The sequence below is a fragment of the Canis aureus genome, chromosome 16, assembly GCF_053574225.1.
Source record: "Canis aureus isolate CA01 chromosome 16, VMU_Caureus_v.1.0, whole genome shotgun sequence".
In the NCBI taxonomy this organism is placed as follows: domain Eukaryota; kingdom Metazoa; phylum Chordata; class Mammalia; order Carnivora; family Canidae; genus Canis; species Canis aureus.
The window spans coordinates 56,336,190-56,354,556 of NC_135626.1; the positions used below are offsets into that span (position 1 = coordinate 56,336,190).

Here is an 18,367-nt window from a genome sequence, read left to right on the forward strand (position 1 = left end):
ATCTTCTTTTTCCCAGAAACCAGCCGGGTCACCGGTTTTAAACTGGAGATGACATCAGGTATTGCTGCGGTAACTGCGCGCCTTGAGCGTATCTCCCATACTGGCTCATCACCACTCTGCCCTCCTGGGACTCTCACCACTCCGCCTCTCCCAGCCACCCGCCAGCAGGGGCGTCCCCCTGCTAGTGAGCTACCTGCCCCAGCCCCTCCACCCTACACACAGGAGTCTAAAGAGAAGCTGGCTCCCAGATGGCTTGGAACATAAGGCGACCGCTGGCTAAAATGCTGTCTAGCTCCTAAGCTCCCGCATGAGGGATGCAAGCCCCATCATAACCAACATCTCAGAAAGAGACAAATCCAACGAAAAGTCCTGATCCCCACCCCGGCAGCAGGTACCCCCAAGACACAGTGTAGCCCAGATGGAAACCTGCAGCTGACCGCTACCTCCACTGGTGGTTTCTTTCCCGGGTCACTCACCTATCCCTAGGGCTCACCCTACCTGCCAAACAGCCTCTGGACTTGAACTTTTAACGGGTGGATTTGGAAGTCAGACAACAGAACGGCCAGTGCAAGGCAGGCAGCGCAGCCCATGGAGAAAACTGTTGTTGGTGTTTGCTGTCTCCCTTCCCTACCTGCTAAAACTGGCCGCGGGACGGTGAGTGCCTGTCTGTACCTGGAGGAGGACGAGGAAGGAGAGGCTGCAGGACTATGACTTATTAATCTATTGGAACAGAGGCTGAATCATCGCAGTCAGAAACGAAATCGCTTCAACTGGGGCGATTCAGCTCCCACTTCCTACGTGTCCCCCTCGGCTCGCACACAGCGGGAACATGTTAGGTGGCCGGGGAGCGAGCTGAGTCGCACCAGCAGGTGCCCACAAGCCCAGCGACCGGCCGCATGGCCTGTACCTCTGGGCGTGCACAGCTGGGAGGGGGCAGGAGTGCTGCTCTGCTGAGCCCTGGCGCTCCCTGAACCGAATTCTGGAACCCCTGTGCCGGCTGGATGGCCGGGAAGGGAGGGGAGCCGGGCCCGCACGAGGTGCTCTCCCGCCAGCCCTGCGCCCTGGGATGACCCACGGCAGGCACGGCTTTGCCAACCTGTCCGACCCAGGTGATGGCACAGGGTCCCAGGCGAGTCTGGGTCACCTGGGCCGCCACCCCAGCAGCCGTACGCTGGGTGAGACACACCCGATTCTGTGAGCGCGGTACGAGGGACTGCAGCGCGTGAGCCTGCCACGAGTGGGAGCGTCCGGGGGCGCGGGATCGCCGACCCCCGACGCCCCCCGCCCGCGAGCTCCACCCGCAGCCCCCGGCGGATTCTCCGCGCGGCTCAGCCCGGTCCTCCTACGGACCAGCGGGCGGAGCGAAGCTGCTGTGACGTAACCCGGGGGAGGGGGGGCGCGGGGAAATGTGCAGAGGGGCCCGGGCTCCGCGGGGCCAGTCCCGGCGACGCAGCCACCCGGGCGCGCACGCGCTCGCCCCGCCACGCGCGCCCCGAGCCCCAGTGCGCGCTCGGCGCCGGGGGTCCGGGGGTCCGGGGGTCCGGGGGGTCCGCGGGGCCCTGGCTCTGGGCGGCGCGAGGGGCTGGAGCAGCCGGCAGCGCAGGACGCCGAGCGCCAGGCGCCAGGTGCCGGCCGAGCTGCTGCGCGCCTGGGCGCCCGGCTGGGTTGGGGACAGTCGCTGGGTGCCGGCGAGCCGAGCTAGCGGATTGCAGCGGAAAAGCAAAGGTGAGGCGTGTGTGTGTGAGACACAGATCGAGAGAGAGAGAGAGAGCGAGAGAGAGAGAGAGAGAGAGACGCACTTGGGCACCTGGGTGCATCTGCGCTGCGTGGTGGTGCGCACCTCCGTGTGCTGGAGAGTAGGTCCCGGTGCGCGGTTCTCCCTTCTGCGGGGGGTGATTCTGGTGGCAATGAACGACAGCAGGTGTCCAGGCGTGAGTGGGGGCTGCGGGTCGTGTGTGCGGGAACAGATGCGGCGCCACCGCATGCCGGTGTGCGTGGCATGCGCCCTCGTCCAGTCCTCGTCCCCCAGCCCACTCGTCTAGGTGGTGGCTGCGACGGGGACAACTTCTCTCCCAGCCACCTGCAGAAGAGCCGCCACGCGAGGAGAGCCAGGCCGCTGGGGTGGGAGGGGGCGTCCAGCGAGCCCTGCTGGGGGCCCCTGCAGGCGTCCATCCCCAGATCCGAGCTGGCAGCGGCTGGCGGCGGCGGGGCAAAGGGAGCGCTTCTCCATTCTTCCTGTCCCCGCCTGGGGGACAGAACCCGAAGGGTCTAGGGTCCGCTCCGCCGGAGCCCAGAAGCAGAGGGCAGTTTGCCTATGTTTGGAAAGACCGAATCGCTCAGTGGCCTGCGCCCGCGGGGCGCTGGCCAAGTCCCCAAGCAGCTGTGGCCGGCTCCCAGCCGTCCCTGGTGCCTCACCACCCCCCACTCTGCATTTAGAAACTGAGGTGCTGGCACAGCAGTCTTTAATCTCCCCCTCATCATCACCTGGAAAGAGCAGGGAATTCTTTAGGAAACCCTTGGATCTGCGAGCCTTGGAGTTGGGTGGTGAGGCTTATCTGTGCCAGCGCCGGGGAAGCGGATGGACTGTCCTGAGCCTTCACCTCTCCCCCGGCCCTTCGGCCAGCGCCGCCTCGGCTTCTCTTAGGCGCTCTAGCGCCGCGGTGGCCCACACCTGGCTATTGTCTCTCCCTCCCCTACTGGGGCTCAGCTCTGGCTCCCCGGAAACCTTCCCTGTTAAGCAGGTCACTGGAGAAGTGGCTGTGGGGAATGAATGGGGGGGGGGGGGGGAGCGCGGGGGCGGACTGCAGGTGAGAAAGGAAAGGCTGGAGGCCAACAAGATTTAGCACCGCTCCTGATGCTCAGACCTCATCCCCACGCTTAATTCTTAGGCTCTGGGAAGAGGAAGGGATGCGCCAGACCACTCTCCCCCTCCTCTCCAACACAGCCCAGACTCAGACTCAGAGGAAACCGAAAACCAGCCATTTCCAGTGTCTGGAAGTCTTAGGCTGGAAAAATAAAGCAAGCAGAAAACCAAACTTCCTTGTGCGTGTAATCGAACTGCAATCCAACAAGTATTGATTGCCTGGCATTGGGCTCCACTTTCCCCGGGACCCAAATGAAGCAGAAGTCCCTCGGAGACCTGGGGCAGCAGACTTCATTGTTAATGCAATCAGAGTCACTGTGATTTAAACTCATTTCTTCCTTGGAGGAGCCTCCCCACTCTGGACTGGCTGCCCAGCTTACCCCCTCTGGCCCTTTCACAAAGCTGTGCACGCTATTACTGCTTCTTAGCCTATTTAGAAAAACAGTGACCCCAGGTGCAAGTCCATCCCACTGAGTGAGACTCTAGCCAAAAAGGCAGAGTTAGGGCTGGAGGTCAGCGTTTGACCTTCCCTCACTCACCTGCACCATCATCATCCCTATCCCCAAAGCTCGAGGCAGAGCTTTTGCCCCTCACCGGTCTTCAGACTCACCCAGACATTGAAGTGTGACCTTGCCTAGTACACAGATGGGCCCCTGAAAATGCTAGTGATTAATGTATGCTCTAGTGCAGGCGGCTTCAATAGGATTCTGGGTCTGTAGAATTAAAGTACCGATAAGACAGAAAAATAGTGGAAACAACCCAAATTAACCCAGGGATACCCAAAATGGTTTCTTTATAACTTTTCAAAAAATACTTTATTTATTTACTCATGAGAGACACAGAGAGAGAGGCAGAGGCACAGGCAAAGGGAGAAGTAGGCGCCCCACAGGGAGCCTGACTTGATGCTTGACTCGATCCCAGGACCCCGGGATCATGACCTGAGCCAAAGGCAGACGCTCAGCCGCTGAGCCACCCTGGTGCCCTAACTTTTGTTTTTAATGGCTGCCAGCTTATGCTTTTCAACCAATGCAGACATTAAACCAGGGTCCCCAACGTACTTAGCAGAAAGGTCAGCCACAAAGCCCAGACCAGTCTGGTAAGGAAATTAGTATGGAGAGGATAAACAAGGCGCCTGGCAGTGCAGAATGAATCAGAGGCAAAGGTGGCCAAGGATCGTGGAGTACTTGTTGCTGGTGAAGTCCCCCCTAGCTCATTAGCAATCTCTCCAAGTATAAAGGAGCAATCTCCAATCTTCACTCAGGCACCAGGGAAAGTGCCCTGCTCCGGAGAAATGTGTCTGCCAAGTGAATTATTCCCACTGTATGCTGGGCACACTATGCCTTTACCATCCTCTCTCTTCCCAGAATGACCTCCTTCCTGCCCTTCCTGCTTCACTCTTCATATATTCAAGACTCAGCCCAAATATTACTGTTATGAAGCCTCCTCTGAATCCTCCAGAAGAGGAAGCATTCTTTTTTATTTATTTATTTGAGAGAGATAGAGAACATGAGTGTGGGAGAGGCAGAGGGAGAGGGAGAAGCAGATTCCCCACTGAACAAGGAACCCGTAGAGGGGGGGCTCGATCCCAGGACTCCAGAATCATGACCTGTGCCCAAGGCAGACGCTTAACGACTGAGCCACCAAGGAGCCCCAAGGAAGGCATTCTTAAACCCTGCGTTCACTTCTCCACACAATTCACACCCTAGATGAGCTGGCTTCCTTGCCTGTCTCCCCTCCTAAATTGTCACCTCTTGGAGAGCACCAGCCCTGTCCTGTTCATTCCTGTATCCCTGGAGTGCAGAAAAAGAAGCCCCCCACCTCCCCGCCCCACCGGTGCTGATTTTTGCATGACAGTAGATATTCATTTACTTATGTGATGAGCTATTGTTTTAGATCTTAGGCCAAGCCGGTAGTGTTACAGTTACTTTCCCAGCATGATGGTCAAACAGGAGTCAGCTGTTTTAAACTGTTTAAAGTCTAATTATCTGCCACTCGTTTTCCAGCCCACTGAGCAGCAGATAGGATGCTGTGAAAAGTGCAGCAGGGTCGGGTGTCCCGTGTTTAAATCTCAGTTCCACCAGTTATATATAGGGACTGGGAGCAAATTGCTTCAATTCCCTAAGCCTTGGTTTCTCATCTGTAAAATGGGGATGGTTACTTCATAGGACGGGTGGGAAGATCAAAGGGCTAATGAGTGTAAATGAGCAACGGTCCTGTTTGGAATTCACTTCTGTGAATGAGCCTGCTTCCTTCAGGCCTGGCTCCTATTTTCCTCCTTAATTGGTGGGATCCCAGGCAAATACGCCTGAGTGTTAGAAGATGAGCATTCTGGAGCAGTATCCCCCTGAGGGACTCTCTGAAGCATGTGGAGGTCAAGCACTGGGTATTGGAGAAACGAAAACAGAAGAAACAAAATAAACTAAATCATGCGTTTGAAATATAAAAGCCAGCCAGATTTTTATTTTTAATATTTAAGACCATAAACTTGTTCATTATGTGGGCAGCTTTTGGTAAATTACAGATAAATGAGACGGTAGAGGACAAAAGGGGGAAAGACGAGGTTTTTTGAGTCCTATGAGCCTAGCACAATGCTAGGCATTTCCACACACATTTCATCCCTTAACCTTCCTGACGTGCGCATTAACCAACGAGAGTCAGAGTGGTTAAGCGCCCGACACGAGGTCACATAGGCTTCGTGGTGGAACCCTGGTTTGTTTTACCTCTAAAGTCCAGGATTTTTCCATTCTGGGGCTTTCAGAATGGAAAGACTCCAAAGCAGTCAGCAAGTCAGCGGAGATGTCCTCACCGAGAGCAGGCCAAGAATGCCGGTGTCAGATCCCTCTGAGTCAGGGGCTGGACTTCACACTCTGCCTTTTTACCGTCTGGACCAGTCAACTTCTTAGGAATCAAAGTACGGGTTGTTGTTTTGTTTGTTTGTTTTTGTTTTGTTTTTTTTGTGTGTGTGTATGTGTGTGTTTTGCAGCCACAGCCATCTCCCACATGTGCGTCACCAGAGATGACAAGATAAACTATGATGACTTAACCCAAACCCTTCCCCCTCCCCCCATTGGAAAAACAACTCAAAAAGTCAGCATCCTGAGTAGAATGGGCTGGTCCCTCTAATGTTGAGGTAGACAGATAACACACTTCTCAACTGAAGAGTCTGAGAGAGTAAATCAGAAACATGGAAGGCTGGTGAAAGCCTAAGTAGCCTCTGACTGATGGGCCCATCTTCCTGTTTTCCTTGCAGATGTCATACCGGATCCTTTGCCTTCAGGACACATTAAGGTGAGAATACGATCTCTGGCTGGCTGGAACTAGCCTAAGAGTGTAAGGCAGCCATGGATATGGAGTATGAGCTACTCAATGAGAGCCACACTTGGGTTTCCCCTCCTTTTGACCTCGATGGCTCTGTGGTGGCGGCCAATAGCTCAAACCAGACAGAGCCATACTATGACCTGACCAGCAATGCAGTCCTCACATTCATATATTTTGTGGTCTGCATCATTGGATTGTGTGGCAACACACTTGTCATTTATGTCATCCTCCGCTATGCCAAGATGAAGACCATCACCAACATTTATATCCTCAACCTGGCCATCGCAGATGAGCTCTTCATGCTGGGTCTGCCCTTCCTGGCCATGCAGGTGGCTCTGGTCCACTGGCCCTTTGGCAAGGCCATTTGCCGGGTGGTCATGACTGTGGATGGCATCAATCAGTTCACCAGCATTTTCTGCTTGACGGTCATGAGCATCGATCGATACCTGGCTGTGGTCCACCCCATCAAGTCGGCCAAGTGGAGGAGACCCCGAACGGCCAAGATGGTCAATGTGGCCGTGTGGGGAGTCTCCCTGCTGGTCATCTTGCCTATCATGATATATGCTGGGCTTCGGAGCAACCAATGGGGGAGAAGCAGCTGTACCATCAACTGGCCAGGTGAATCTGGGGCGTGGTACACAGGGTTCATCATCTACACCTTCATCTTGGGGTTCCTGGTGCCCCTCACCATCATTTGTCTTTGCTACCTGTTCATTATCATCAAGGTGAAGTCCTCTGGGATCCGCGTGGGTTCCTCCAAGAGGAAAAAGTCTGAGAAGAAGGTCACCCGGATGGTGTCCATAGTGGTGGCTGTGTTCATTTTCTGCTGGCTTCCCTTCTATATATTCAATGTCTCCTCTGTCTCTGTGGCCATCAGTCCCACACCAGCCCTTAAAGGCATGTTCGACTTTGTGGTGGTCCTCACCTATGCCAACAGCTGTGCCAACCCTATCCTGTATGCCTTCTTGTCTGACAACTTCAAGAAGAGCTTCCAGAATGTCCTCTGCTTGGTCAAGGTGAGCGGCCCAGATGACGGGGAACGGAGTGACAGTAAGCAGGACAAATCCCGGCTGAATGAGACCACGGAGACCCAGAGGACCCTCCTCAATGGAGACCTCCAGACCAGTATCTGAACTGCCTGAAAAATAAATAAATAAAATGCCAAGCTCTGCCAAGTGGCAAGTGCTCCCTCCCCTCTGCCCCCTTTCCTTCCTCCCACCCATCACACCTGGCTTCTAGAATAGGAAATTGCTCAGCATGAGTCCAAGCAGAGAACAGTGTCTGAGTGAATGATAATGTATTAAATTGATGACACCCCTCCCCCCACTTAAAGTGAACATTTAAATGCAGGCAGACAATTCCAAGTCAGGAGAAGAAGAGATCACGCTTGGGTCTGATCTGTAGAAATGGTGAAGCTCAACAAAAATAGAAAAGTCTATCTGCGTGTTTAAAACCTAATATGTAATCTTGTGGTCTTATATTTATACTTATCTATTCTACTCTTCTCTAGTCCCTGTGTAGTCATTACCTATGTTTCCTGTGTTCAAAAGTACACGAGTAGCAGATTGAAGTGTGCCTAGTATAGGTGGACGTTTATTACAATATGGTACCCGCAGAAATGGACTTGCCATGAAGCCAATAAAGTTTAAGCTTCAGGGATCTCTCATGCTTGGCCAGTATTTTCACATGATCACGTGTTTTTGTAAAAAATCGTAAAAGTAAGATACTTTTGTATTTTTTTTCTTAAGGAAGTCTCCTTAAAGCTCCCAGTATCTCAAACCCCTCTCTGCTCCCCCACCCCGACCCCACCCTGGGTATTAGCCTTACTAATATCAGGTGAGTTAGATCAAGAAGATATTTGAGGACCCAGAACATAAATTCATGTGTTTTCTCTTCTTAAGATATAATCAAAGAATTATACATTTATCCAAAAGGACTTAAATGGTTGGGGTCATCCATTATTGTATTTACCAAGACAAAGCCTGCTTTGTAATAAGATTGCATTTTTTTCTTAATTTGCTTTAGTCTTTCTTAGGGAGCCATGGAAGGGGAGAGTGGAGGAAATCACCAATACGAAAGGCAAAAAATGGACCACGATTCTCGATTCTCGAGGGGAAAGCATTTTATTTTCCCCACCATGAAAATAAATGAATAAGAATAAAGCAAAATTACACCTTTACGAGAAACCATGAAATTCTTTTTAAAAAAAAAAATGCCAGACATGGCTTCCTAATGAAAGAAGATGGAACTACGTACAGTTCAATGACTCCTCTATGTTTTTTTTTTTCTTTTTTAAGGAGTTGAAACAAAGCTAGGCACTAAAAAAAAAAAAAAAAAAAAATCAGTGCCCTAAAGACCGGAGGACCCAGTCCCTAAAACATGAACATGTCCGCCAGCCCCACAATATGTAGCCCAGAGCAGGTGCACAGGTAGGAGTGTCGGAGGGAGTCCCGTGCCTCTCAGGTACACCTGTGCCACCTTCCTCGCCCAGGGTAGACACATTAGACATCCACCTTTAATGCTACAGATGCTCTGAGCTATTCCTCAAGCACGGTCATCACAGACAGGCACTTCACACCATCAGTGACATTTTTCTGTCCCCGAAATGGTAGATGGGCTCACGTACAAACGCTAAGAAAAGAGATGGTGCCCCTTTCACTGATCACCATTTCCAGGGTAGGAAGAAATACACACTCAGGTGTTTGCACCGATGCCATCATCTCTGGGTTTCTATGAAAGCTTCGCTCTTAGTGTCTCACATATAGATTTTATCGTAAAAATGAGCTTTCCTCTCCTGGCTCCCTGAGCAAGGGCTGTTTGACAGGATGAGTAAGAACTCTCTACCTGTGGCTCTCGCTGGTAATGTGCTGCCTTCATTCTGTCTATATTATTCATGCCACCTCATTCCCTGGAGCACTTCTGCAGCCTAGATAAGCGTGTTCAGTAATATTTACGATAGATAAGTAAATCCGTGCAAAAGTTAAAAGAGGTACAATTATAAGATGAAACCCTAAGGAAAGCTGTGACCCAGAAGTGCACGCAGTAAAATCTCTGGCCATCACGGAGGGAAAGGTTGGCTACAAGTTCCGCTCAGGACTTCCTAGCAGCCACAACTGATAGAAGGTGACTCCTCCTCCTCCCCCTCCTCTGCCATAAAAACAAGCAGAGATTTGGAAGGAAATGCTTTAAACCCAACTTTACCATTACTAATAATATGAGATGTCCCAGGGCCTTTGAATAAATGCTGATTTTTGTTTGTTTGTTTGTTTTTACTTAGGGAAGTGATTCCAAGGGACCAAGAACTGGTGGAAATAATTTCAGGGAAGACAGACTCACTCTGTAGCATTCAGGCCCCTGCAATCAGACACTGCCTCCAAGGAGGCCACGGCCCACAGCAGCCATCTAAAGTCTTCAAACAAAATGCATATCCAGGTATACAGTCGGTGCTCATCAGCACGATGGTCATTCTAATGGGCCTTTAAGGCTGAAGCTATAATTCTGTCCAAATCAGCAGGCAGGTTGCTTCTCTATGAAAAGGAATCCTCTACTTCTTGAAATACCTCTTTCAAGGAGAACTTGCTTTCTGGTGGTTTTCTTTCTTCCGAAAGAGGGAATAAGCGTTTCAATTTAAATGTTAATACGATTTTAATTCTAATATGTAAGCTTAGCCTCAACTCAACATTTAATTATGAACATAAATCTGCTGGATGCTGGGAGAGAACAAAAAGTAATGCCACTCCATTGATGTGAGGGCAGCTGATCATTTGGATCATGCGAGCTACTATTTAACCTACCCATGAACGTGGGTAATTAAGAGCTGGTTAAACCTCAGTGGATCTGGTGAGAGAGCTATCAGGAAAGAGAATGTGACACTGTGGCCTGTGTTGAATGATGCTGGTTTGTGTTTCGGTAACACAGAGGGTTGAGGACTATCGAACGTGGAGTTCGTGCCATAGCTTGGGACAGTCTGGGTGGACAAGGAGAAGGCCACTGGGGGATAGAGGACACTGCATTTCCTTCCTTTGTTTTTGGAAGAAGAAAGAGGAGGAGGCAGGAGGCAGCAGGGGAAGAGGAAGAAGAGGAATCCTTACTCTCGATTAGCTGAGGCTGCTAGCAAGTGCTGAGCAGAACCTGTAGCTGACCTCTCCTTAAGTTATATGGTGGGATTTGACTGCATGCACTGCGGGTAGCAGCTTTTCCCGCAGTCTCATTTTTAAACTATACCTCTTTTTTTTTTTTTTGCATGGATTTACTTATCTATCACAAATGCTATGCAGAGAAGAAAATGTGGGCTGGTGAGTGAGACTTCCAGAGCTGGCAGTGAACTGGAGTCTATTTGCTTACACAGATTTAACCTCCTCCCCACGGCAGCATGCAAGCGTTGATTGCTAGATAGGAGCACCGTGCCGGGCAAGTGTACAGTCTGGTCATTGAGAGAGGTAGGAAGGAACGTCTGTGGGGATGCATGTTCCTCTTCAGCTCCAAGTGTGACTGTTCAATCAAGACAGCTAAGTGAGGAGGGAAGGCAGAAATGAACTCCTGCCTAGTTGAAGGAAGGTGGCAAGAGAATCATCGAAAGGCTCCATATATGGTTGGGAAGGTCCCATTAGTGTTTCTGGACCATGTGGCATCGTAAAAATCACCACAGGTGGCAAGCCAAGCATTTGAGCTTTGTAAGTAATAATTTATATTTGGTCACTTGTCTGATCCCCATTTCTACCAGGTTCAAAAACATCAAGTTCTCTATCAAATATCCTATCGGAGCAAATCTTCACCTCACTGGTTATTCTCCTTCTAATATGTGGATTTCTTGGAACATTCCCACAGGCCGAGTCTCATTTTTTTTTTTTTCCTAGCAGCTCATCTGGAAAGCAGGCACCGGGGATTATATTCTACTTCACAGCCGAAAAGCTTTCGTGGGTCTATTACCTGAGTCAGCAGACCGGTTAGGGTTGGGAATAGCAACTGCGGGACAAGTGTTCATGTCCCCCACCCCTACCGGCCACTGTGCCTCTGTTAACTCCTCAGCGACCGGGCACAGGCTGATCAGCTAGTTTTCTCCCTTGGATGTGTCAGGTTGCATGTATCTGGGCTGTTGCTTCAAAACAGAGTTAAACATTAGCCAGGACTTGAGCAAGCTGAATATAAAACTATTGATTCCCCTGGGATTAAAAGTGAGTATGGTAAGTGAAACGCTGTGGCTTGCTCCCTGGGTTCGGTGGGCATCTGCCTCCTGTCGGACAGAGATTTTCAGCAGGAGATGGATCACACAGACCCAACTTCAGGTGTTTGGAGAGGAAGGGAGAGATGCTTTAGCTTTTCATCCCTCCTCTTCCCTGGTATTACTGAGAGGACGGAAGAGGGAAAGAAGACCCCTTTGCCAGGATACTGGTGTCTGGTGAGGAGAGGTGGCTCACGTCTGCCCCTGGGCCTACCAGCACTGGTCAGACAAAATGGCCCTGTCCTTGCTAGGAAAGCCTGTTGAGGAGCCTAATGCAAGATCTACTCCAAGAGAAATCTGAAATGGCGTGTCACAGCCTTGCCCTCTCCCATTATTCGGTGACTGGGGCCTCCAATTGCTTAAGCAACAGAGCAGGTCCCTTGCAGGGCAGTCATGGAAGGAAAAAAGGCAGCTGAGCTGTGGTTTACCAAATCAGACAGTCATAACCCTAAACACAGGAGACACAGTTGTCCCAGGACCTTACAAAGATCAGATTGCAAAGTGACCAGAACAGGGTCCCTGAGGGAAATTGCTAGTCTCAAAAGAGGAGGACCCACGGTTAGCTCTACTGGACGACCTGCAAGCTCACCACGTCTGCTCTCCAGAGCTCCCTGTCCATGCACCAGGCACCTCGAAGGAGCAGCAATGCCACTCCTGGGGTGCTCCCCCTTCCTTGCTGATGGTTGGGGTACCAGTTCCCATGGAGGTTCCTGTCCCCAAGCGAGGGATTGTGGCCATCACTGAGAGGGCAGATATTTTTCCCCATGGGTATTATTTTCAACAAGAAACCCAAGTGGCTCTCTGACAACATAACCAAGGCCTGGTTGTTTACTCAACATTCACCGGCATCCTATTTCTCGGGACAAAGGGACAGTCTCCTAAGGCTCACCACACTTTGTGCTCTCAGGCACAGGTACCCCGGTGATGCAGTGCACACAGGTGATGCAGTGGAGCCCACGTGTGGCACACACACGTGATGCACACGTACTCACACACAATCCGCCTTCTACATCTTGTAGGCAAGACTTCCAATGCAGGGATTCTCCAAGGCTTTCAATGGAGGAACAGAACTATAATTTGACTAACTCATTTAAAGTCTAGGGATATACACTCTTTCCTTTTTTTTTTTTTAATGGGAGGGGATGTCGTGTATAAGCCAATATTTCACGCAAAGACTCCGTGCCAGGTCATCGACTGCATTCCTGCCCCACCCTGCTGTCCCTGCAAATAGCAGGCCACTTCAATTAAAAAAAATAAATAAAAGTAAAGTTGGCAAAATTACAAATCATCCCCACTAGTCAACCAACTGGAAGCACATATTCTGCTAACAGCAATAGTTCTGCACAAGAAAAACACACAATTTCTTTACAGAAAAATCACTCAATTTTCAAATGGATACCCACAGAAGACAGATCCTAACAGACATTTCTTCCCCACTGTGTTGCTTTTTTTTTTTTTTCCATTGAGGTATAATTGACAGACATTATATTTGTTTCAGGTATACTATACAACATAACGACTTGATATTTGCACACAAATGCAAATGAGCACCACAGCAAGTCCAAGTGGTATGGCCATCCATCACCATACCTAGTTCCAGAATTCTTTGTTTCTTGTGATGAGAACTTTTAAGATTTACTGTCAGGAACTTCCAAATAGGCAATACAGTATTATTAACTATAGCAGCCATGCTGTACCTTATATCCCCTTGACTTACATATTTTATAGCTGGAAATCTATTTTTTTGAGCGTCTTCATCCATTTCGCCCCCACCCCATTTCCTGCCTCTGGAAGCCACCAGTCTGTCACCTGTATCTATGAGCTTGGTTTGGTGGGTTCTTTTGTTTTAGATTCCACACATAAGTGAAATCATATTTATCTTTCTCTGACTTATTTCACTTAGCATAATGCCCTCAAGATCTATTCATGTTGTCGCAAATGGCAAGATTTCATTCTTTTTTTATATCTGAATATTCTAGCGTGTGTGTCTATATATCACATATATATCACATTTTATATATATATCACATATATATTATATATGAGATATACGTGAGATATATATGTATATCTCATTTTCTTTATCCGTTCGTCCATTGTTTCTAGGTCTTGGCTATCATAAATAATGCTGCAATGAATATGGGGGTGCAGATACCTCTTTGAGAGCCTGTTTTCATTTCCTTTGGATGGATAAATACCCAGAAGTGAGACGGTTAGACCATAGGGTAGTTCTATTTTTAATTTTTTGAGGAACCTCCATAATGTTTTTCAAGGGACTGCACCAAATGACATTCCTACCAACAGTGCAGAAGGGTTCTCTCTTCACATCCTCGCCAATATCTCTTTCTTGTCTTCTGGATAATTGCTATTCTGACAAATGTGAGATAGTATCTCATTGTGGCTCTGATTTGCATTTCCCTAATGATGAGTGATGCTGAGCATCTTTTCATGTACCTGATAGCTATCTGTATGTCTTCTTTGGAAAAATATCTACTCAGATCCTCTGCCCACTTGTTAATCAAATTTTTGTTGTTATTAAGTTTTATGAGTTCATTATATATTTTGGATGCTAACCCCTTATCAAAGATATGATTTGCAAATGTTTTCTCCCAGTCAGTGGGCTGCTGTTTCATTCTGTTCTTTGCCTTGTAGCAGCTTTTTAACTTCACGTAGTCCTACTCATTTATTTTTGCTTTTGTTGCCTTTGCTTTGGGTATCAAATACAAAAAAATCATTGCCAAGGGGCACTTGGGGGCTCAGTCAGTTAAGTGTCTGCCTTTGGCTCAGGTCATGATCCCAGAGTCCCTGGATCGAGCCCTGCACTGGGCTCCTTGCTCAGTGGGGAGCCTGCTTCTCCCCCCCCCCCCACCCTTGTATTCACTCTCTCTCTTTCTCCCTCTCCAAATAAATAAATAAAAATCTTTTTTAAAAAAATCATTGCCAAGACCAATGTCAAGGAGCTTACTATGTTTTCTTCTAGGAGTTTTATGGTTTCTGGTCTTACTTTTAGGTCTCTAATCCATTTTGAGTTGATTTTTGTCTGTGGTGTAAGAGGTCCAATTTTTTTTGCATGTGGCTGTCCAGTTTTCTCAACACCGTGTATTGAAGAGACTGTCCTTTCCCCATTGTCTGTTCTCGGCTCTTTTGTCATAGCTGACCATGTATATGTGGGTTTATCTGTGGGCGCTCTATGCTGCTCCACTGATCTATTGGTCTGTTTTTATGCCAATACCATATTATTTTGATTAGTATAGCTTTGTGCCTCCATGATTCTTAATAGAAATCTGAGGTTGAACACTTTGGGGGAAGTGGAGATGCTTGGCCACCAAGAAAATGAACTGCAGTTCTCTTCCTCAGGCATGAGCACACCTCCACAAAGAGGCTCTCCACCATAAAAGAAGTCTTCCCCTTGTCCATCATCCCGCTACAATGCATTTCCATGGTTCAGGATATCTACATCAACTCCTTTTGTGTGCTTTTTAAGTACCTGCCAGTATGCGATGGGGAAGAGAGCTGTGCTGCCCATCTGCAATCCAGATACTTCTGGAGCAAAGACTCAGATTGGATAAAGACTCACTTTGTTTGGCTTCAGCTGAAATGCTTTTTAGCAGCTTAAAATAGTCTCCTGAATCTTCCAAACTCCCAGGTGGCTAGGCACTATAGTATTTACCACAGGCTTGCTCTGGGAGGCAACTAACCACAGACGGTTCATTTTTCCTTTCCTCTGCACCTTCACATGACCTTCTTTTGCATTCTCCTCACTCTAAAGGGCCTGTGGGCTGAGAGGTGACAACATCCTCAACCATGCTGCATGTGGCTGCTGCTGGGGGCGGTCTTTGCAGCCGGGGAAACCCATCCCTCCTCAACCTCAAACAGAGTATTTCTGGTCCAATGGAGCAGATACAAAATCTGGTTTGCCATCAGCAACATGGTTCTGGGCTGTTGGGTCAACGTGGAAATGGGTTTTCAGAGGATTTGGGATTTCAAGGGCCTCCTTAACTGCCTCCAGGATCAATGAAGTCAACCCTCATTGCTGGAGAAGCGCCAAAGCAAGGCATTGAAGTGACAGACTGTGTCAGCGGCGAAGCCTAATGTCAGAGGCGGCCTTCAGGAATGCCAAGTCCGCTGAGCTCCAGAGGTCCTCGGGTAACGTCAAGATAGGAGACAGGGCACCTGTGAGCAGGAAGTCTCACATTCTAAAAATCTAGCTCATCAGAGTTCATGTCCTTTAGCCATCTCATTCACCCGTCTTTCAAAACAGTGTTCTCTAAGGTTTATGGAAACATATACCTACGTTGAAATTTTTTAAATGGCTTCTCTTGAGAAGTCCACAATGCCCACCTTTAAACAATAGAAAGGCACACCTTAGTTTTCACAAAATGAGAAAGTGGGAACCAATTCTGAAGGAAATAGTCAGCAGAGGCATCCATCCCCCCGGTGGATGATGCAGAGCCAGGCCTCATTCCTGCCCCCTTCCACCCCCCAGCTTCTGCTAGTGGTGTGGCCTCAGACAGGAGCGGGCCACGGCACAGCTGAATGGAAGAAAACGGTTCCTAATAAGAGCAACCAGCTAATGGAGGCTGCTTTCCCATCGGTTTGGAGGAGGAGAGAATCCACCAGCCCGGCCAACACAACCAAATGCTGTGAGCGGCCTCCATACTCACCCTATCCCATGGCAAGCCCAAAGCAGACAATCCGACTCTCCAGAATGATTTGGAAGCCATTTCTCCAGGAATAAAAAAATAAATAAATATCTCCATTCCACCTTCCAACAGCCTGAGAATCATGTCAGCAAGAAAGAACAGAGTACGGGGTTGACTCTGACAACATGTTCGGTGATAGTTTAACGCGTGTGGCGTCTTTCCTAGTATACTTACTTCGTAATCTGTCCATCACTCCCTGGCTGTCACTCACCAGGGAACAACAGTGGGTTTCTACAAATAGTACATCAATCACTATCGTGGGAGATTGAAAGCCCGTCCTACACGGGCACTCACACCGCCCGTCACCCCTCTCTGTTCTTCTGAGCAGCACTGATGGTTTGCATCCTCCTCCTGGACGGTGGGGGGGGGGAGGTCAGGAAATCCGAACCTTTGGGCCCCCTCCTACCTTCCCAGGAAGGCTTTACTGAGTTTTCTTTCTCCTTCCATGCTCCTGACAAGGAAACTGGGGACATCCAGAAAAGCCTTCAGCAGCCCCGACTGCAAAAACACTGTCAGTGACGTGATGTGATTGATGTTTTTAATATGTCAGGAATAGGTATGCACGCAAGCTATTTTTATTATTCCTGTGGTATTTTGAATGTGGTTATTCTTCTTAACGTGTAATTCCTGCATGTCCAGTATTGAGATGAAATTGCTAAAACTGCCTTTGCCTTCAAATAAGCTCTGTCTTTGTGAATGTGTACGTTCCTCTGTATGTCAGATAAATTGGCCTCTATCTTTGCTGCTGTAATTGCCTGTCTATACCAGAAAGCAAGAAGCAAACACTGCTTTTTAGTGACTTTATTTCTTTTTTATTTGCAAGTGTACCGTACTATAAACTACCTTCACATGAAATCATACTATCCATCGAAGGGACCTAGACTGAAGTTTGTTCACTAGGCCACCTATGTGAGCTCCCTTCTGCTCCCACCTACCCCTGAAAGAGACTCTACACATTCAGGACGATGGGCGATGGTCCTAGGTCACGAGATAACCCATACTTTCCAGATTTCCTGACACTCTGAACTAGAAGCTTTAGAATTGTTTTAACGCTAAGCCCAAAGAAAAGCCGACAAAAATGTTTTCTAGATATCTTAGCAATCATTTGGTAGCAAGAGAAAAACAACATTTTAAAATAGATAACCACTGCTGAGTGCCATTTGGTCCATAGACTGATCCTTAATGACCCAATATGATGGCCTCCAGATTCTGGGGCCGAGTTTAAAGAGCACGGCTGAGTCACGGCAAAGCACACGGTGAAGGGGGTGCTCCCAGAGTGCCATACGGATGTGCCAGGTCCCGCTGATGGCAGAAGTGATTACAGGGAAATATCAAGTGCTTTAGAATTAGGTCAAAAAAAAAAAAAGAACTTTTTTTTATCACCCTCTCATCTTCGTTCCAGTCATTCAAAATCAAAACCTAATGAAAAAGTCTAGCTGCTTAAAACAGGGTCTTAGTTACAAATCAGACCGCTGAAACCAGAAAAGAAAAGTGAGCTAATATTTGGAGTGCTCAAAATGGACCAATCTCTGTGCTGGGCACTTTACAGGCGTCATCTCATTCAGTTCCCACAGGTGCTAACACCCACTCCACAGGCGAGGAAACCGAGGTGTGGCAAACTTGCACCACTCGACCAGAACCTGCACTCTGAACCACTCTGCCACAGTACACTTCCACGTGACCGTCCCGAGCCCACGCTTCCTCGTCTGCAAACCAGGGATAGCAGTACGAACCTCACAGGGTTGCGTAAGAGTCTGGATCAAAGGAAATATCTTAAATAATTTATCATGTTATCAGGCACACAGAAGTAACCCAGTAAATAGCAGGTTTCCCTCACCTTCAATCACAGCAAAAAAAAAAAAAAAAAAAAAGAAAAAGAAAAAAGACCAGAAACTTCTTGGTTGTTAAACAACTGACCATTTTCTAATTGGCTAATATTAAACTGTAGCTTCTAATCCTGCCATTAGTAGAGAGCTTAGCTGGCACTAACACCACCAGCCACGTGATGCAAGATGAAAGCCGGTCCAGAGCAGAAAAGTAAATGCATTATGTGTGTCTGCCGATAAGGTGTACACGCCTTCTGTCTACACGGAGTGTTCCTTTATGGAGAAGGGGCTTTCCTTCCCTGCCAAGCCTAACTAAACTTTGGTCTCCTCCAGAACGGACCTGGGATACCACTTCCCGCCTTCCTAAACAGAGCCTCATACTGCCGAAACATTCTAGAAGCTTAGCAGTTCGTGACATGTTAGAAATTGCTGAGTT

General features: G+C 48.6%; 2 protein-coding genes across 7 annotated transcripts in view; one reads left to right on the forward strand and one right to left on the reverse strand.

The window, feature by feature from the left end:
• Nucleotides 1-18,367, reverse strand: part of SLC39A11 (solute carrier family 39 member 11) — a 404,898-nt gene that overhangs the window by 378,225 nt on the left and 8,306 nt on the right. The gene's annotated exons all lie outside the window — the stretch shown is intronic.
• On the forward strand, nucleotides 1,546-16,904 carry SSTR2 (somatostatin receptor 2). Of its 5 annotated transcripts, XR_013354913.1 has the most exons (5): nucleotides 1,546-1,725; nucleotides 6,114-7,197; nucleotides 9,459-9,613; nucleotides 10,459-10,854; nucleotides 14,760-16,904. XR_013354913.1 is itself a non-coding variant. In XM_077854086.1 (3 exons), the coding sequence occupies exons 2-3, from the start codon at nucleotides 6,205-6,207 to the stop codon at nucleotides 14,763-14,765; spliced, it is 999 nt and encodes a 332-aa protein (XP_077710212.1). In that variant the 5' UTR covers nucleotides 1,547-1,725; nucleotides 6,114-6,204; the 3' UTR covers nucleotides 14,766-16,904. The 5 variants fall into 5 exon arrangements, 3 of the variants coding, with proteins under 3 accessions (XP_077710212.1, XP_077710210.1, XP_077710209.1); XR_013354912.1 differs by lacking the exon at nucleotides 10,459-10,854; XM_077854086.1 differs by lacking the exons at nucleotides 9,459-9,613; nucleotides 10,459-10,854 and having other exon boundaries at nucleotides 1,547-1,725.